This window comes from Canis aureus, chromosome 9 (genome assembly GCF_053574225.1).
Source record: "Canis aureus isolate CA01 chromosome 9, VMU_Caureus_v.1.0, whole genome shotgun sequence".
Taxonomy (NCBI): domain Eukaryota; kingdom Metazoa; phylum Chordata; class Mammalia; order Carnivora; family Canidae; genus Canis; species Canis aureus.
Genome location: NC_135619.1, coordinates 66,166,571 through 66,187,311, shown reverse-complemented (window position 1 = coordinate 66,187,311; position 20,741 = coordinate 66,166,571). Strand labels below are relative to the sequence as shown.

Sequence of the window (20,741 nt, the reverse complement as noted above, 5' to 3'; positions counted from 1 at the left end):
CCTTAGGGTCAATCTTGCTCAACTTCCATCTGTCCCCTGTCTTCCTAACTCTTTTCTTCTAAGAGGCTGAGTCTGACTTGCTGGGGGTTGGGGGAGGGCAGTTGACATTAAGGCTAGAAGAAGATGAGGACACTGGGGGATGGGCCTGAGGACAGTGTAGGCCAGAGAAGCTGCTTACTAGTCTCTATAAACCAGTGAAGAGCGGGGTCCCAGCAGGGACAGTATTTGGGTCAGGTTGGCAGGAAAGCAGGTCACGGTTCTCGGGGGCAAGGAGGAAGACCTGCCCGGGGGCGAGGGGCGGGCAAGACCCCAGATAGATTGTGACTGGGGTGAAAGAAACATTCCAGAGAGTAGGAAGCTTTAGACAGGAGCCCAGTCAAGAGGACTGAGTTGAGGGCTCCTCTCCAGAAGGAGAATGCAAATACAAAGAGAAACTGAGACAGCTGTCCGTTGAAAGAACAGGGGTTGGAGAAGAGCCTGTGGAGGACTCTGGACCTTGCCTCCTGGTAGGACGGGGCTGCCTGCAGCAGGGTGGACTTGGACCCAAGCCCAGCAAAGAGCCTGGCTGCCATTGAGCCACCACGGGCGTGTCAGCCAGACCCTCGTTTCTGTTACCACCCCCTCCAGGAATCGCTCCACAGAAAGAAAATGTCACAGTTCAGCCCTTGCTAAGTCTACTGGGGAGCTCAAGAAAGACCTGCTTTCTTAATCAAATCCATCCCACTCAATAGACTCTAATGAAATGAGTGCTGCGTGCCAGGCCCTGGGGATCCGGAGACAGGACACAACCTCAGAGCTGTCACAGTGTACACGTGGGATTGGTATGAGACAGAAAGTTCTTGGAGGCCTAAGCAAGCACAACTGGGAGCACTCTAACTTGTGGAGGCCTTTCAGAAGCACTCCTTCATAAAATAGGCAAAACGATCACTTCTCTCTTCTTAATCTAGGGACCAACACGTTCCCCGCAGGCAGGGATGAAGCTGTGCCATCCTGTTTTTCTAGAACTCATGTGAAACAGTTAAACACAGGAGGACTTGCTTCTCCCTGAGAAGCATGAAGGTATCAGAATTCCCAGCAGAAAAGAGAGACCTCTTAATAATAACCAACATAAATAAATAAATAAATAAATAGCCTTGTGCCCTCGAGTTCCTTCCTGGAGAACAACTTCAGATAAATTGTGTACTTCTCTTACCAAGTGACCTGAAAGAAAGGCCTTTCTTCTCGATAACTAGACTTTAGTTTTAAGGGAAGTTAGAAGTTTTCAAAGTTTACAAGAAAGGTATAAACTGATTTTAAAAAACCCCAGGCTCACAGAGATAATAAAAAATGCATTTAATAGCATGTCAATATACAGCTTAAATGTATAGTAAGTCTTCTTGTAGTCAGTGCATTACAGGGATAGAGAAGAGAAATATCATTTGTGAATGCACAGTCAAATGCTAAGTAGAAGTGCTGATAAATCTTGGTGCTCTTACACTATTAAAATTCCATTTTATGAAACATAACTCCGGGTGCAGTGCTCTGTGCCAGCGTGGGGAATCGTCTGGTCCAGTATGCAATCTACAGTTTTAAATTGAATTGTATACAAGTGTTAACAAAAGAATAAAATTTATTATTCACAAAACTAAAGTGGTTATCATAAAGCTTACAAGAAAAGTACAGCCTAGAACTAATGAGTTGAAAAATTAGTTTTAAAAATAATAAAACTTACTGGACAGTTTTGGAAAATGATATTATAAAACAAAGAAAACAATTGGCACAGTTTAACCACCTAATTTCTAAGTGCACTTTGTAATGGTCCTTGCAAGCTGCCACTTTTTCCCAGGATAATGACAAAAAGCTTCAGTCAAGTGTCACTGGCTTATGGTGACGGGTTTTTTTTTATTGCATTGCCAAGAGTGGATTTTAAGAAAAAACACTACAAAGGTTTCAAAAACCCTATTTATTCTCTATCATCAAAAATAGCAACAGGGGGACTTATACAACTTTTCTGTGAGTACCCACCAGTCTATTTTTTTTTTCTTAAAAAAAATAGAAGTTAGTTAAAGAAAAATGATTTGGTTTTTAAAAAATAATGTAAGGAAACACTTAATCAGATAGCCCAAGGAGTCATCAGAAATATGTGTAGCAAGAAAGCTTCATTTTGGCCCTCTCCGGCCTTTGCACGTCTTTTTACTAAACTAGAAAGAGAATGTACAGTACCAATATGTTCCCCAACCTGCTTGGATCAAATTGTTTTTGTTTTGAAACCCATTATTGCTAAACCAGAGTGTTGACACTGAGAGCCGAGGAGTCCACTCATAGAGGATAAAATTGGGAGGCCGCATCTGAGGACTGGATCTCCACCTGGGCCATTTTGAACTGAGTGCACTGCAGCCACTTGCGGAGGGCTGCCAGGCCGGCGCTGCTCGGGGCCGAGCCTGGGGGCGTCCTTAGGCTGTGATGGTTCACGTTGTTCTGAATGGCCTGGAGGCGAAGCTGGAGTCCCGCAGATAAGTGCTGTTAAGGAAGGGTGAGATAGCTAGTTTAGTTTCTTGCCTTCAAATGTTCCCGGTCCACCCAGGGAGTGCCAGCCTGGGCTTCTTCCGCAGGCAGAACTCAGCTGTGTGTGGGGCCGGTGACACAGGCAAGGAACCGTGACTCTAAAGGCCCAGATCTGTCTGAGTAATGCCACTCCCATCTTGACTCGTTCAGTGCAGCGGGAATCTGGAGCTGGCACGCCGTGTGTGGGCTGACATATACTCCTGTCCTCCTGGAGCCGGTCACCACACAGGCCTGTGCTCCGCTGCCAGCGCCCCAGGTTCAGACCCTAGCTCCTCTGGGGACAATTCTGGGAATGAGGTTTTTCAGTCTGTGTTTGGATTTTCTTATGGGCAAACTGGGGAAAGTCATACTTCATGGGGTTTTTGTTTTATTACGGATATGTGAGCTAATGGAGGGTTTAAGACAGAAGTGGGCACATGAGAGTCACTCATTACATTTTAATCATGATCACAGTCTCTCTGTTCTCATGTTTATGCACATGAAGAAGCTGGGTGGTGAGCCCTGTTGGCCACAGATTTCCCTAAAGCTGGGGCAGGGGAGGGGTGGGATGGAGGAGGGACAATCTGGAAGAAGGAATGGTTTTCACAGTAAAAGAATGACATGTGGAACGAGGGAGCAGGTCCCTTCCCTTCTGGCTCGGTTGGGTCATTCGTTCAATGTTAGCCTTTCTTAATAGAATTCTTCCTGTCACAAAAAGTCCATTTTGGTCTTTCTTTAGAGTTTATTTATTACATTTATTTTAAGTAATCTCTACACCCAACGTGGGGCTTGAACTCACAACCCTGAGATCGAGTTGCAAAATCTATCCGACTGAGCCAGCCAGGTGCCCCACAAAAAGCCTATTTTAGTGGCCAGGCCTGTATTCTGAGCCTTGCTCAGACTCAGATGCCCCTCCACCCACACCCTCATCGACAGTGAATAATACGACCATGGCTTCTGCTGTCACCTGGGCCTGCAGCCTCTTCCTGGGCCCACAGAGACTCCTGCTTGATCAGCCCCCTGAGGCCAGGAGCAGGGTGACTTCACCTTTCTCCAATAGTTAGTGGAGCACCACTGAACCCTGTGAATGTTATGACCTTCTCTGGAGGTAATTCAGCTTCCAGTCCACCCAGGGACAACTTACCTTGATATTTGACTGAATCATTGGCAACCACATAGGTATCAGCTGTGTGGAGAAACACAGAAGCCTTGTTATTAGCGTTCTCCATCCCCACCCCCATAAGCGTCGCTTACTGCTCAGGAAAGCAGGGCACACAGAACCCCTTTAACATCACAAAAGGATGGGACCCTGCTGCGGAGTGATCCATTATCGGAAAAACATCTTTCTGAGGCCAAATCCCGCTGAGAAGGTGGCATTGGGAGGTTAATAAGTGCCCCCATGAGTGCTTGAAACACACACTTTACAGTAAATGACTGATTGTCTCTTGAAAGCTACCACACACGGGAAATTAAATGTGTATTTATTTAATTAAATCCTCACTTTCTTGAAACAGAATTTCCTCCACAGGATCTCTAAAATTGAGTCTCTGAGTAGGATGGTGACTCTATTGTTAAGAAAATATCACAGGGAAGTGGCTGAGATGCTTCAGGGACAGAAAAAAGCAAGCCCTGAAGGAGCCTGGCTGTGATCTGGAAGGTGGGACACAGCAAGAGAGACGGGCCAGAGGTCTGAACAGTACTGTCACACACAGGCGAGTGGAGGGGCCCTGCTCGGGCCAGAGAGCAAGGCGCTCAAACTGTGGGCATGTGGGGAGCCTTGCCCTTCTGCTGCCTCTCTGCTGTGCCCTTCCTTGGAGGTCACAAGGTGTCCGTCCATCAGCAGCTCTCCTCTCCCTGCTCTGGTCTCTCAGCCATGGTTCTACCTTCTAGAACATAACATCTCATAAATCCAGAAGTTGGGGACAAAATAGTGTTTTCCAGAGTCTGTTCCACAGCACTCCAGTTTGGTGGGTTTAAATGGGGGTGGGACGCTGGTCCAACAAGTTGGGAAATGCTAGGTTCCTTATTACAGCACTGCTCAGATCTTTAATACACTAACATGCATCATACCTCTTCACTGTATTCCTTCCAACCCTCTGCTCCTGTTCAATAGAGGAGTACAGCTGTCATGGCTCAATTGTGCCCCCTCAAAATAGACACCGTAGTCCCTACCCACGCTGCTTTAGAAGGTGACCTTATTTGGAAGAGGGATCAATACAGATGTAATTAGTCAAAATGAGGTCATTTTACGGTAGGGTGGGGTGGGCTCCTAATCCAATATGGCTGATGCTCTTATAAAAAGGGGAAAATTAGGACACAGATATGCCCACAGGGAAAGCACAAGGTAAAGATGCAGGTAGGGGTCTACAAGCCAAAGAACGTCAAATATTGCCAACCAACCCCCAGAAGTTAGGGGGGAAGGATGGAACAGATTCTCCCTCACAGCCCTCAGAAGGAACAACTCTGCTGACCCCTTAGCCACAGTCACGGACTTCTGGTTTCCAGAACTGTGGGATAAGAAGTTTCCGTTTCAGCTGCCTAGTTTGTGGTACTAACTAGTAGGGCATGACTGTCAGGGCAGCCCTAGCAAATGAATACAAGGGCACACTTCAGGAAGCAAAGTGGCAGTGTGCCAAGGGGTGAGGAGGTGGTAGGGGTTCAGGTGATACTGAAGTATGGGCTCTCAGGAGAGGGTCATGAAAAACAAGTTTAGAAAAGCAGAGGTGAGGCCCCTCGCCATCCACCCATGATGATCTGGGTTGCCACATTAGGGGATTTGGATTTATTTCCAAATCCAATAGAAGTTCTGAAGAGGGGAGCCCTGTTCACTGTGAGCCGAAATGTGCTTCAAACAAATCATAGTGGCAGCAATCTGCAAGGTAGGGTGAGGAAGGATGTGGAGAATGGAGGCTGAGGCTTGAGTAGAGGCTGCCTCGATGGTCCAGGTAAGATCAGGGGTGGCTTTGGAGAGGGAAAAGGGTGGTTGGTGCCTGCAGACACAATCTGGGAGGGTCTGAGGACCCTCTTTGGAGTGAGGAAAAGGTCAAAGCAGAAGCTGAGGCTTCTAGCTTAGGCAAACGGGAGGAGCTGTGCCATGAAGGAAATGAAAGAACTAGCAGGAGGGCTGCTGGGATGAGGGGACAGTGTACCAATGACCTCTCTGTTCACTAGTCATGGCCACGGGCTGCAGGTTCATTTAACTCATCAACACATTCACACAAGCACACACACATAGACACACACAAAACTTAGTGAATTGAGAAATTACATTTCTCTCTATGTTTTTGTTCCCAAGGTCCAATCTGGCTGCTGTTTTGCTTTGAACATTCTGCTGAGACATACAATTTGCTAATTTGATTTCCACTGATGTTGGTTCCTCAACACAGTGCTCATCCTGGAGTCATGTAGCCATGTAATACTGTCTCTAGCATGAATGTTGTGTTTGGAACAGCATATGGTGTGTACCAGATGATATAACTGGACTAAAAGTCAAAATATCAGAAAATGTAAAAAATTAAAAAAAAAATCAGGAAATGACATTTTCTCTCTGCCTCCTCCAACCACCAACCCTTATTAACAAACTGTGGGATTACAAAGATCAGTGACAGTTAAGGCTATGTTCTCTGGCCATTAGCAAGACCGGCTCATGTAAACATTCTGATTGAGAAAAAGTAAGCTAGTCTAACCACTTCTTCTCCAGTCTGTACAGAAAAAAACAAAACAAAACAAAAAAAACCCTCTAAGGGCCCTAATGCCTACAAACTTCTTTTGTTGACTTCTAATCTATTTAATATGGAGCAGACCTGTATGCCTCTTATTTAGGAAAGACCCAAACTAACCTCCTGTTAAGATCCTGAGGGACCAAGCAGAGTAGGAGGCAGGAAGCACTAAGTACTCTGACCCTGGGAGGATACCTTTCCCAGTGCTATTGGGGCTAAAGGCCTGTATGAGGCAATCAAGAGGAATAGTGAGGTTGGTTTTAGAAGGGTTTTTGCTATTAGCCCATTTATGAAACATGTGACATGTCATTCTAAAATATAACTGCAAAGGACCTTCAGATTTGTGATTTATGAATCTCATAACTTCAAGTCTTCAAGTTAAATCTCATTATTATTGATAGCATTATATAAGCCAGCAGTCATCCTATTTCAGGAATGCTAATTTGACTTATTGAATAACATTTATTTCAGTTCTCTTTTGCTAGTGGCTCCTACAAAGCTGTCAGTAAGAATTAGATGTAATTTATTCTGGGTTCTGTAATGTTATAATAAAGTTGGTTGGGGTTTTTTTCCTCTCTAGAAATGATATCCAGAAAACTGATGTATATTAAAAAAAATGGGTTGTTTTTCACCAAAGTAAAATTGATACCTTTCCTCTTATCTTGGTTTATGCTACAGGAAAAAATTAAAGACTTTCTGCCCAGTTAGACTGCATTCATTTCACTCCATGCTTGTTCTAGCTCTCAAAACTAAAATTAGGTGTGAAATTCTCTCTTTCAGGAAAGATAGAATAACAAAGACCAGATTTACCCTCCTGCCTGGAACAACTAAAATTCCATATGGAGTATATGAAATAATGATTTTCAGACCGTGGGCATCAGCAGTGCAGCACAGTGATCCCTGAGGGAGAGGAAACAAGGCAAGCCCTACAGTTATCCTAGCTCACTGCCTAGAAAGCTTCCAGGACCTGGGCAGAGACTGTTTCCCTGTGTTGAGGAAAAGGAGCTGGGAGTCTAGAGAGACCGAGGTGTGTAGTTTGTCAGGCAGAGAGTACTGGAGGTGAGAGGGCTGCACAGAAAGATCCATAACGGGTCCCCCTTGAATCTTCAGCTAACTACTGACCAGTGCATGCATGTGAGGAAACCACCCAAGGCTGAAGACAAAACAACCCAAAAAGATGAGTGGTGATCACACAGTGCCAGCAATAATTTGTGTCTCCACAAACTAGTTAGAGTGGACAATTCTTTTTTTCCTTTTTTAATTTAAGTTCTTTAACAGAATATCAAGCAGAATACTCAGAAGGCTATTACCTTAGTAGTAAAGAAATATTAGCTCTAGACAAAATGCAGCTCTGATCACCTGACAAGGCTTAAAAGCAAGTCTCAAAAGGAAAAAAATCCTTCTAAATAATTTAACTGTATCATAGAATACAGCCCAAAAATATTTATAGGGATACAAAAATATCCAGTACCCAAGAAAGTCAACTTCAAAATCTCAAGAATGTAATAAAAAATTACCAGGCATGCAAAAAAGCAGGAAAAGATGACCTATAATGAGAATAAAAATCAATCAATTGGAGGGACACCTGGGTGGCTCAGTTGGTTAAGTGTCTGCATTTGGCTTGGGTCATGATCTCAGGGTCCTGGGATCAAGCCCCACATCACACTCTCTATTTAGCAGGGAGCCTGCTTTTCTTTCTCCCTCTGCCTCTGCCCCTCCTCCCTCACTTGTGTTCTCTCTTTCTCCCTCTGCTCTCTCAAATAAATAAATAAATAAATCTTAAAAAAAAAAAAAAAGAAAAAGAAACTAGAAAAGGAAGAGGAGATTACAGCCAAAATGTAATCGTCAAAAACTCAATCCAACAGAAGGCAAAAGGAAAAAAAAAAAAAGAATAAAAGATATAAAACAGATGGGAAATATAGAAAACAAATTGCAAAGTGATAGATTTAGGCCCAACAATGGCACAAAACACATTAAATGAAGACGGTTTAAAGACTCCCAATTAAAAGGAAGGGACTGTCAGACTGGATTTAAAAGAAATGCAACATCTAGCTATCTGCTGCCTTTAAGAAATAGACTATAAACATAAAGACACAAAGAGGTTAAAAGGTAAAATGATGTTAAAAAATAGACCATCCTAACAGTAGTCAAAAGAAAACTAGACTGCCTTTATTAATGTCAAAGTACTGTTCACTTTGATTCCTCAGATGATTCCTGAGAATGAAGACAGCCACTTCAGAATCCCTTTTATTAAGAAGACATACTAATCTTAAACATTTATGCACCAAATAACAGAGATTCATAATACATGAAGCAAACACTGGTAAACCTGAAAAAAATGAATAAACAAATCCACAGTCAGTTATGGAGATATTTCAATACCCCTTTCTCAATAATTGATACAATAAGTAGACAGAAGGAAGGACACAGAAGACTTGAACAACACTACTAATAAGCTAGAACCTGGCAGCATAGGAAACTACCCCCCCAAAAAAGCAGAAGGGATATTCTTTTCCAGTGCACACAGAGCACTTACCAAGATAGACTATGTTCTGGGCCATAAAACAAATCTCAATTTAAAATAACCAAAATTATATACAGTATGTTCTCTGACCACAAATGGAACTAAAAATCCATAATAGAAAATCCCCAAATATTTGGAAAATAAATAACATATTTCTAAATAACTGAAAATGAGTTAAAATAGAAAGCAAAAGGGAAGTTAGAAAGTATTTTTTTTTTAATTTTTATTTATTTATGATAGTCACACACAGATAGAGAGAGAGAGGCAGAGACACAGGCAGAGGGAGAAGCAGGCTCCATGCACCGGGAGCCCGATGTGGGATTCGATCCCGGGTCTCCAGGATCGCGCCCTGGGCCAAAGGCAGGCGCCAAACCGCTGCGCCACCCAGGGATCCCAAGTATTTTGAACTGAATAGAAATGAGAACACAATATATCGAATTGTGGGATACTGCTAAACCAGGGCTTAGAGGTAAATTTATGATAGACAAAAAAATATACTATTTATAATAGACAAGAGTGAATTAAATCTAAAGTAATCAAAAGAAAGAATAAACAGAAATCAATGAAATAAAATGCAGAGAGAAAATCAATGAAAACAACCCAAAAGCTGGTTATTGTTGTTTTTTAATCAAAAACTGACTAAAATTGATACGCCTCTATACAGACTGACCAGGGGGAAAAAAGAAAAGTCACAAATCACCAATGTCAGGAATTACAGAGGTGGCATACTACTGATCCTACAGATATTAAAAGTATATTCTGCCAATAAAATTGACTACCTTGATGAAATGGATAAATTCTTTGAAAGACATACAGTATCCTAAAGATTACTCAAGAATAAACAGATAACTTAAATAGCCCTATAGCTATTGAAGCAATTGAATCTGTAATTTAAAACTCTTCTGCAAAGAAAATTTCAAGCCCAGGCAGTTCTACTGGTGAGTTCTATCAAATATTTAAGGGGGGGAAAAAAAACCCACCATATCTACACAAACTTTTTCAAGAAGCAGAAAAGGAAGGAATACTTCCCAAATCATTCTGAGGCCATCATTACCCTGATACCAAAACCAAAAATAGTTATCACAAGCCAAGAGATTTACAGCCCAACATTCCTCGTGAACATCAATGCAAAAAATTATTTTAAAACGTTAGCAAATAGAATTCCACAAGATATAAAAAGGATAAATAATACACAGCACAACCAAGTATGGTCTGTCTCAGGAACACAAGATTAGTTTAACATGCAAAAATCAATCCATAAAGTTTACCTTGTTAACAGTCAAAAAGAATAGTCAAATAACCATCTTAATAAATGTAGGAAAAGTATCTGAAAAGTTCTACGGTTTATTCCTGACAAAAATTTGTAGCAGACCAGGAATAGAAGGGAACCTTGCTCAGTTTGACAAAGAGTACCTATGGCAGCTAACATTTAATGAGCAAAGATGGATGCTTTCTTCCTAAGATTAGGAACAAGGCAAGGTTTCCCACTCTCATGACTTCTATTCAACTTGGACTACAGGATCTAGCCAGAGCAATACAATAAGAAAAAGAAATAAAAGGCATAAAGACTGGAAAAGAAGAAATTAAACTGCCTTTATTTACACATGACACAACTGTCTATACAGAAAAGCTGATGAAATCTACAAAAAAAAAAACTAACACTAATAAATGAGTTTAACAGTTTGCAGGGTAAAAGGTCAATATAAAATCAGTTGTATTTCTAAATACTACCAACAAACAATAAAAAATTTAAGTATAAAAAGTCCATACCACTTATAATACCATAAAACTATGATATACGTAGGGATAAATTTGACAAAACTATGCTAGTCCTACATATGGAATCTACATGATATTGCTGGAAGAAGTTAATCAAAGCTTTTAAAAAATATATAGAGATATAGTGTGTTCATGGATTGGAAGACTCAATATTGTTAAGAATCTCAATTTTCCTTGGGTTAGGCAAAGATTTTTAAAAATACAACATTAAAGCATGATCCATTAAAGAAAAATTTGATAAATGGTACTTCATCAAAATTAAGACCTTCTGCTCTTCACAAGACACTGTTAAGATAATGAAAAGACAACTGCAGAGAAAATCTTTGCAAATCTCATATCTGATAAAGGACTTCTGCCTTAAAATTCAATTAAAAGAGAAAAAGATCCATCCCAATAAAAAAAAAAAGGGCAAATAATTTTAACAGATACTTTACCAAGCAGATACATGGATGGCAAATGAGCATATGAAAAGATGTTTAATGTCATCTGTCAACAAGGAAATGCAACTTTAAAGCATGATGAGATACCAGTACACAATTTGTAGGATGCCTAAAATTAAAGATCTTTAACTAATGATCAGTAAGACGGAGAGGTGGAAGGATAGAAGAAAAGGAAGAAGGGGGGAAGAAAAAAAAAAAGAATGAGAAATTAAGTTCTTTACTCTAAATTTATCACACTAGTATGTCTCTGATGTCCTTGGACAGATGACAAATACTTAAACTTTCATACACTAAACAGTGATTTAGAGTAGTAATATTGGAAATGAAATTAATTTACCTTAGAAAAAAGTTCTAGCTACAAAATCAAACAATGAAAGATTATTTTCCTTGGTTTTCTGGATATCTTGTAAGGTGAGGTGCCACCAACCAATTTATAGGACTATAAGGTCATTTTCAGATCAACGTTCTCCAGTAATATTTTCATTAATTGTGTTAACATGCAATCACAGTCCAACATCTTTAATCCAGCTAGAGTCAGTCACAGTGGTAGAGCAAGAGCAAAAATAACATGATAACCATTTGGGGAAGGGTTGTTATGTGAGCCTGAACTCTCCAGTCCCCAAATCTGATAGTCAAAATTAAATCAGTTTTGTTTTCCTCGTCAAAGATACATTCAAAGTAAATCCACATTTGTTTTTAGCAGCAAGAAACAGTCTATAAAAATCATAAGATTTTCCTACCTTGACAAAAATTGTTGAATTGCATTCTTGCAATGCCTCCATTAAACTAATCACATGGAGACACACCATTTCTACCATCTGAAACAACAAATACGAAAATCAGTTCCACTCCCAGTGATCCGGAAGCCTTGAAACCTCTAGAATTTCAACTAGAACCTGGCTTTAAGGAGCTCCAGAGGTTTTACAATCAGTTGTGCCCTCTTTATCTGACTCAGGGCTGCCAGTGGAATTCAGGGATTAATCTCACTCATCTGCATGCAATTCCTACCAGAGGATACATGCCTTTTGCTTCACTCCTTCCAACTACAGAATTTGGCTGTAGGTTCTTTTCTCCATCTTGACCCTTTCTCCAGTTTCTTCGCCTGGAGTGGCTGTTCACTTATTACACACCTGTCTTTGTGGCTTTGTTCTCTATAGAACAAGGCAGCCACGTTGATGATGGTTCAAAATACAATGCAGAGGATGCTCCTCATCAGAAATTCCTAAGGCTGGGGGCACCTGGGTGGCTCAGTGGTTGAGTGTCTGTCTTTGGCTCAGGTCATGATCCCAGGATCCTAGGATGGAGTCCCTCATGGGGCTCCCCGCGGGGAGCCTGCTTCTCCCTCTGCCTATGTCTCTGCCTCTCTCTTTGTGTCTCTCATGAATAAATAAATAAAATAAAATAAAATAAATTCCTAAGGATGGATTTTGAACACTCCAAGAGGATTTTATCAGACTGGCATATATAGTTTAATAAGTTTTTCAGGATAAAACTCATCCAAACTCATTACTAGCATTATTTGTACAAAATTCATTTGTAACAGATTCATTTTCTAACCTTTGCATACCAAGAGATTTGGAAGAGAGGTATTAATGGTGTCTAAAAACTAATGACAGTAGAAAGACACCAAATCTCTAGTTAAGGTCCCAGTTTCATTGCCTGTAAAATTACAGAACAGAATGCTTGCTCTCTAAGTTCTTCTTCAGTCTCAGACTCTATGATCTGGGAAATGTTTATCTCAGAACCGTGTGTGCACCCTAAAACTGTCACATAAATTTCCTTTAAATTGAACTAAAATAACCTCTCTCCATACAGAATTGCCTTATAACATTTGCTTCCCCAAAGACAAGGAAGTGCTTCACTGAAGGAAATATATAATCCCCTTTCCAATTAGAGCTGAGAGAAAATGTTTCTTAGACTATTATCAATCAATCAAAAGTCATTTCCGGGATGCCTTTTGTGGACAGTGCATCGTTGGGTTTCTGGGCATAGAGGAATCATCATTACAATACACTCTTCCAGAACTCCTGTCCCTCACAGATGAGAATTCGATTGATAAAGCCCCCACAACCAAGATACTAACTCCTGCTTTCCCAGCTGAGAATCCTCCAAAGTAGCAAACTGAATCAAAGAACTTCCTTGTCACATCTCCACATATCCTCCACTCTTAACTTCATAGGAGTAATCCAAGCTTGCTCAATGATGTGGGCTCATGCTAACAATACTCCAGGTATTTTCCAGCAAGATTTAGGGCAGCCCCTTTCTTGGTGAGCCATCCAAGTTAAAACTGAACTGGATTTGAAGATTGAGGGGCTTAAGTCCTCCCAGGGCAACTCAAAGAGGGGAAACTCTTTCCAGATTTTGAGCCCTGAGTGGAATGAACATATGTGGTTGATCTGCTCTTAAATACCACAAAAGGATGACCCAATTGGCTGGGGTTTTTCCAAATTGTCTTGGAATCCAAAATCTCCTGACTTTAAGGTGTGAAACAGCTCTTAGAGGTAGAAGTTTCATATAAATTTTCTTTGGCACTAAAGAGAGTGAACAAAAGTTGTTTTTACTAAATTGACTTGCTTGCTTTGTATTTCCATCAAAATTATTATGCAAGCAGAACATCCAGTTTATAACAGAAAAATCCCCCATCCATTGGTATATTACAATTGAGATCCTTAAAGAACAGGTAATGGGAGGACTGGATGTAGGTCACGCCTTTTAGCCACAAGGAGAAACTTATTCGTGGACTCACCACTTTGTTATGGGCCATCAGCTGGAGGATGCTGGGCGTTACCCTGCTCCAAAACTCTAGCGCGGTAAGTATCGCTGTGAAGCTGAATTCATTCTGACTTTGGATGTTTGTAGCTACGGCACTTTGTTCGCAATATACGGTCCAGAGCTGAGCAAAGATAAATGCGTGGAAGAGAGAGCACATGTGGAGCACGGAGGTCTGAAAAGGAGGAGACAGGAGCCGTTACCTCTCGGCGGGCTGCAGTGCTCCACAGGGCCTGCCCCACAGGGCCTTGGCCTCCTGAGCAGCACAGCCAAAGCATGTCTACCTCCAGTGATCTGAGGCAGAGGAAGTGATCTAGAAGTTAAACTCGTGATTTACCACCTGAAGACAACCTGCTTTTCACTTGGTCAGTGGGCTTGCGTTCAGAGAAAAATGAGCATCTTTTCAAAGAGAAGGCATCTTGGTTTCAGAACACATCTACCCACCCCTTTGTCCCTTAATGACGCTGATATTCTCCTCTCTAAACTAGATTAGGAAGGATAACCATTTTACCACCTTCAGGTATTTCCTTGTCTGTAACATGGGGATAATAGGACCCTCCTGTCGTCAGGAGGAATAAGATGGTGCATCTGAACTCACTGCCAGCACTTCTCAATCACACGACTACAAGTAGGAGAAATGGCAGCAGCAAAGACAGTATTCCTACCAGGGTAAGCCCCGACTGAGTGAGCAACAACAATGCCCCAGACACCGAGCTAAATAAAGACTTTTCAAAGATCACTTCCATAATTTTCAAACCATCTCCTCATCTATTTTACACACAAAAAGACTGGAGATCAGAGAGGTTGAATGACTTTTTCAAGGTCACAAATTACAAAGTACTATTGTTAGGAATCAAATACACATCTGGCCTGCAATACTGGGAACTGACTGCCTGATTCCTTCTGTAAACATCATTCAGGCCATTTGGATGGTGCTCTAGCTTATCACAGAGTTGGCTTGCTCTGGCCTATGTCCCAGCTGCTCCCAAACCCACCATGACTTCCTGGAACTGGCCTAAGCTTTCAAAGAAGCATCCTTGACTTCTCTGAACTGATTAGTACAGTGTGTCTGCTTTGCTTTGCAGGCTCATGACTGCAAAACCCCCGCCTGGGGTTTACTTTATCCCCTTAAGCACATCATCTGTCTCTACAATTTACAAAGTTCCTCTGTGTAGGTCACTCTAGTGTGCAGATTAGTGAGTTCCCAATTGGACTTATTTTCATTTTGTATCTTTATATATCTATCTCTAGAGATGTGAGCTGAATAGATAGCACATGAAAAATGATAGCGAAAATTTGCCTCAAACTCATATTGGGTTCCAAAAACTGATCATAGGATTTTTATTATATTGCTAGCCTCTTATTTCTCTTCATTATTTTGAGACAGAAATGCCCAGGAAGTTAATTCTTGCTTGCCTCCATACTTGATCTTCATAAAAGTAAACTGAAAGACAATTTAAGGGGGAAGCAAAGATAGTGTAGGAATTTAAACAATTTTAAATAAGGCATTAGCACAAAGCTGCTTTCCTAACATCCACAGGAGGGCAAGTGATAAGATGCATTTTCTTTTCAGAAGAAACAAAATTGGCTGATAAGGGTTTCCATTAGCAATTTCGATGCCTATGGTCTTCAGCTTGCAGAAATCACTTACCTTTGATTGCTCTGGAAATCCAATCAGAATAACAATAAGATGGTCTGCGATATGAGAGCCTGCATCCAGAGGTATGGGCAGGCACGGAGAGGAGGCATTTGGACACACTGCATTATGAGTGAGGGAGCCCAAGAGAAGCCAGGACAGAAGACGGATGCGGGAGACACACTCGATGAATTCTTTTGGCCTGGGAGGTAGAAGGAAGTGTTAGAGGTGATTTTATGGTTTCTGTTTTGTTGGGTGCTCACCAACTGCTTATTGACGGAGGGCATTAAAAGTGTGGTTTTATGGACAATTACATACAATAAAACACCAAGGTGACAGAGTGCCAACAAAGTGATGTATCTGTTTTTCTGGTTTCCGGCTCTGATCCCGGACCTTAGCTGCTTGAGAAAAGAGCAGCTTCTGGTGATATGGAATTAAAAATCATCTTCCACCAACCTGGCTGCCCTTCCGACAGGCTTCTTTTTCTAAATTCTTTCCTTTTTTCTCATTGGAAGGTTTGACATCCCCACTAGAGGGGAAGGAATAGAGATGGGCACCTAACACACAGCCACCCATTTTCCAGCCTTCTTGTCATTTCTTCCTGCTGCCTTCCTGCCCTCCTCACCCCGACTGTCAGCCTCCCCTCCAGCCAGGAAGCTGATCATGCAAAATGGCAGCCTGAAACCAGCCCAGCACCCCTCTCCCTTGTGTCTCCACCACATCATCTCCTCTCTGCTACGGGTTTTGTTTCAGCTGCAATCCGACATGCTCTTTGAAGGCAGAAGCTATGTATGTGTTTAACTAGTTCGAATTAAGAGTTAAAATGGCACTTCTAAGCTCCAAGTTTTCACCATCCACCAGGATATGGCTGAGGTTTTTGTGTGAAGGCAAGTTCCTTTCATTGGCAGCATATCAGGAAGCGCTTGTGTCCAAAAGTGCTGCCAGGTCAGCAAGGATGAAGATGAGGCTCGGTTCCAGTCTTCCCAACTAATCACATCCCACTTCCATAAATCTTTGATACGTCTTCTAGCCCTTGCTGCTGAACTAATAAGGACCTTACCCTTGCTGCATTGCAGAAGGGGGATGATAGAGCCAAGGCAGATAGCGAATCACAGCTTTGTTATCTCTGTGGTTGCCCCGTGAGATTTCCATGGCTGCAATCTGAGCCAGGCCAACTTTGAGATGTCCACCAAAGGTATCTTCATGCAGAGGCTGGGAACATGTCTTCATGTGGCTCTGCAAAAGCAAATGGTATCTCATGACTTTGGCAGAATATCTGAAAACCTTCCAGGTCACTCTTTAAAAAAAAGATCAGGCTGTCATTCCCTCACCTTCTACCATGCTCCCAAGCATATAACCCAGATTTTAGCTCAAGTGTCACTTCCTCCAGGAAGCCTTCCTTGACTTCCCTGGCTAGGTCATGTCATCCTATGGGAAGTTCCTGTACTACTGTTTTACCCTTCTTCATAGCAATTATGAAAGTCACACTTTTACTTTATCTTGTATGAAATTTTCATTAAAATTGGCCCCCACTACCAGACTATAAATTAAATGAGCACAGCTACCGTGTCTTTTTGCTCACTTTTGCATCCCTACATGTCTAGAACAACACCAGGGATATTATAGGTGCTCAATATATATTTGTTGAATTAATGCAGAAAAACTCCTTTCCTCAGTGTGGCTTAGTGGAAAGACCACTGAACTGGAAATTGAGACCTATGTTCCAGCCCCAGTTCCTCCCTAATTAGTCATATGGCTTTAGTTAAGCCATTTGCCCTCTCTGATCTGCCTCCTAATCTATGTCAAATTAGAGTGTTGAATTATACCTCTAGTCCCCAACCTTTTGATCATCATGGATTCTTCTTATTGTGTTCTCTGTATTTTGAAAGTGACTATAAAACTAGCTTAAATGTTTAGGTAACAATGCTTCCTCTTCTTTATACTTTTTTTTTTCCTCTTCTTTATACTTGATATTAATGTCATTTGAGCATGGGCAACCAGACTCAGCAGTTAGTAACCAGTGCATGGTCAAGGGCCAGGGGATTTTGCTTAGGAACAATTGGGTTCAGATACTGCAAGAAGTCAGCAGTTTACATTCTGGGTCTACTTTCCACCTAGCATTTGCAAATCTATCCCTATTCCAAGAAAGATCTGGATCATCCGAGCAGAGCCTGGAAATGTAGTTGGGAGATAGAGGAACTGCATTTGTAGCTGATGACGTTCTGAGACAACTAGATCCTGTTTATCAAAAAGGCATCATTTACCGCCAGCTTGCAATCTGCTGCTGCTTGGACCATGTTTGGATTTCCTTCTGCCCTCTGTCTGGGGCCTTCCCCAGATCTCTGAGACTATCAATCTTTTAGTTCCCTAGTTGACTTCAGGCAGGGAAGTTGACTTGTATCAGCAATTCGCCCCACCCTGCAAAGCAATCAGTCAAGGAGCTCAACAACTTCACTGGGATTTTGTCCATATGCAAATCAGATTTTGTTCTAACCCTTGTCTTTAATTATTTCCTTGAAGAAGAGAGCTTTGATGCAGATCACCATGAAAGGCTAATGTTTGCATAATGTGTTATGGTTCACAAAAGTCTCTTCACATGCACAATGCCACGTCAAACCTCATAACCTTCGACAAAGGTAGATTTTAGGCTTTTCTTGCAAACTGAGGCTCAAGGTAGTTAAGTGACACTAAGTGTCATAGCGAAAAGAGAATGACTGGGGAGCCACTACAGTTTTAGGTCAACCCTGACTCCACCCATTATCGGTACAGCCACCTTGAGCAAATTACCGTATCATCCTGGGCCTCAGTTTCTAAATCTGTAAAACTGAGGCATCATGAGAACCAAATAAATGGTAGAATTAAAGCTATGCACATAACTCCTGCCATGTAAACATCCTTTCTTTCTTTTCCCTCTCTGCACAGGCTGGAAACTCAGTGCTCCAGACTCCCAAGGGTCCAGGCTGGTTAGACAGCACCCCAGCTGCTGCCCCAGGGAATAATAAATCCCATCCGGTCTGCTTAGTTCTCTAAACATCTCTGTGTCTTGTTCAGAGACGAGCTTTGGAAGCCCTCTTACCTTCAGTTTGGTGAGCGTGTGCATGTCTGCCATGAAGTCCAGCACTTCGTTGATGTACTGCCGCACACACTCCATCGCAGCCGTCCCACACTGAAACACAAGGATAGCGCTGGGGGTGCCCTCCCAAGTCATGGCCTTTCACTGTGGCCCTGCCTGCAGTCACTGTCTCGTTCTGACTTCACACGGTTTACTAATGAGTTGTGTCAGTTTCTGGGGTTCTGACTCACTCCATTCCTCTCCACAGTCTGTGACTAACTGCCTACCGCTTGGACAAAAACTGATGAAAGGCTGGAGGTGGAGAGCTAAGACACAGGGACAGCCTAGGGTAGACAGCGTTAACCTGCTTTTTCTCCACTGGGTGATCTAACTGGTTTTTGTGTGCTTGTTCTTCAACTGGACTGGATACAGAGATCAAACCTCTGTAAAGCCATTCGGATCAGAGAGTTTAAGACATGAATCACCCTACAACTAGAGTAACCCTTATCCCTCTGGGGAGTCCTTAGGTACACATCAAATATGTGCCACCTAATTCCAACACCAGAAGCTTGAATCTTTTCCCATCGAAGAAGAACAGGATATAAACAAACATCACATGTACTGAAAGAGCCCCAAATTCTTATATTCAAGTCATTTATCATTTAGCTCCTTATACACAGTAGGCGTACTATTAAATAGATAAATGTATGATTGCTGTGTTCCTGCCACGGATAAAGAGAGAGAGAAAAGAAATGATCATCTTCCCCACACACCAGCAGCATGTTTGAGAAGTTTTCAAGGAAAAGAAAGCATACTTGCATCTCCCGTTATTAAATGGCATAAGCCCGCCCAGGGCAATGCAGTGAATTTAGGATTATAAGCAAAGAAAAGGCAAATGAACAGACAGGCTGCTCCATCAAAGCTGTATGAGAGAACCCACACATCAGGCTGTGTATAATGTGGATCAAAAGCAGGCCGTCATCTTTGAAGCCATCTGAATACTATGCTAAGGCCTTTCTTAGCTTTCTTTTGGAAAATCTGGAACATTATAGACTTAACTAGCTCACCCAGTGGCTCTCATTTTCCCATATTCATGTAAATCTGCACAGCCCTGAACTATATCACCTTCTATCTCTTCTAGAATGTTACGCCTGTCAGTTCCTCTGACAGGATAACAAACAGTAAAATAAGGTCATTGGCAGTTCTGTCAGGGTGTTTTCCAAGCATTTTGTATGTTCTAAGGTTTTCTTCTTTTAATTTAAATCAAGTGAAGGAATTATAAAAGGTTATTGTGTTCCTGCTTTTGGAATATTAATCCTTTAGTGCAAGAAAGGATTTCCCCCCTATTTATTTCATTTTCTCTGACCTTTCACATGTCATGCAAATAGGAGCATACACTCTGTTCTTTAATTTCTTCAAAGGGATTTGTTTCTTTCATAGGCAATATTTTATACCATTTCAGTGAGGCAAATGTCAAGGAAAATAATTACTAGGTGCATTATTCAATATTTGTCTTTTCACTTTAACTTTCAAAAAAATGAGAGCGATGAATTTACTAATATCCAGTTACTTTGGCTCCAGAGACAGCATCTATATCTAATAAAAGCCTTCAAGTGCAGGATCATCTTAGCCATCTACCCTTATAAAACGAAGCATATCATTTCCAATCTCCCCACCCACCTTTTTTTTCTTTTTTACTTTGCAAAAACATAGGCATAACCTTAGGTGTGTTGTTTTTTAAAAAAGCAAAAAACAAAAAAAATAAATAAATAAATAAAAAAAAAATAAAAAAAAATAAAAAAATAAAAAATAAAAAAAATAAAAAAGCAAAAAACATAAAGAGTCAAGCTCCACTTGTTTCAGAATGCCCATATTCATTTCAATAGGGAAACTGATGCTAAGGTGCTGAAAAGCGATCTAAACGTAAAAACATGAATGGAAGTGACTCATACCCAATTCTTCCTTGAAACTCATATCTCATTTCAAAGTTATGTTTTTGAGATTGTAAAAGTGACACATTTTCAATTTGGAAAATAGAAATTAACAAAAGAGAGAAAAATCACTGTCCTAGTTCCTGTCTTCCATCAGTGAGACAGTCACTATCAATATTTGTTTCCAACATTTTTGAACGCATATAATATACACATATACACGTAATTTTTATAAGGCTGAGATCATTTTTCTAGCCTGCTTTAAAATTAAATCCTTCATAAGCATTTTCCAACTAATTACTCTTTGGAAACTTGATTTGGTAGCCACAAAATAATCTATTTTATGGAGGTAACTTACTTTATTTAAA

At 41.2% G+C, this 20,741-nt stretch overlaps 1 protein-coding gene across 12 annotated transcripts in view; it reads right to left on the bottom strand.

Moving 5' to 3' along the window:
- Positions 1-1,317: 1,317 nt before the first annotated feature.
- Positions 1,318-20,741, bottom strand: part of UNC79 (unc-79 subunit of NALCN channel complex) — a 238,665-nt gene continuing 219,241 nt past the window's right edge. For all 12 annotated transcript variants that reach the window (XM_077910403.1, XM_077910396.1, XM_077910402.1 and 9 more), the window contains 7 exons: positions 18,467-18,556; positions 16,451-16,626; positions 15,406-15,592; positions 13,732-13,929; positions 11,726-11,803; positions 3,668-3,709; positions 1,318-2,499 (listed from right to left, as the gene is read on the bottom strand). In XM_077910403.1, the coding sequence (XP_077766529.1) occupies positions 2,299-2,499; positions 3,668-3,709; positions 11,726-11,803; positions 13,732-13,929; positions 15,406-15,592; positions 16,451-16,626; positions 18,467-18,556 (972 nt within the window). In that variant the 3' untranslated portion in view covers positions 1,318-2,298. The remainder of the gene's footprint in view (positions 2,500-3,667; positions 3,710-11,725; positions 11,804-13,731; positions 13,930-15,405; positions 15,593-16,450; positions 16,627-18,466; positions 18,557-20,741) is intronic.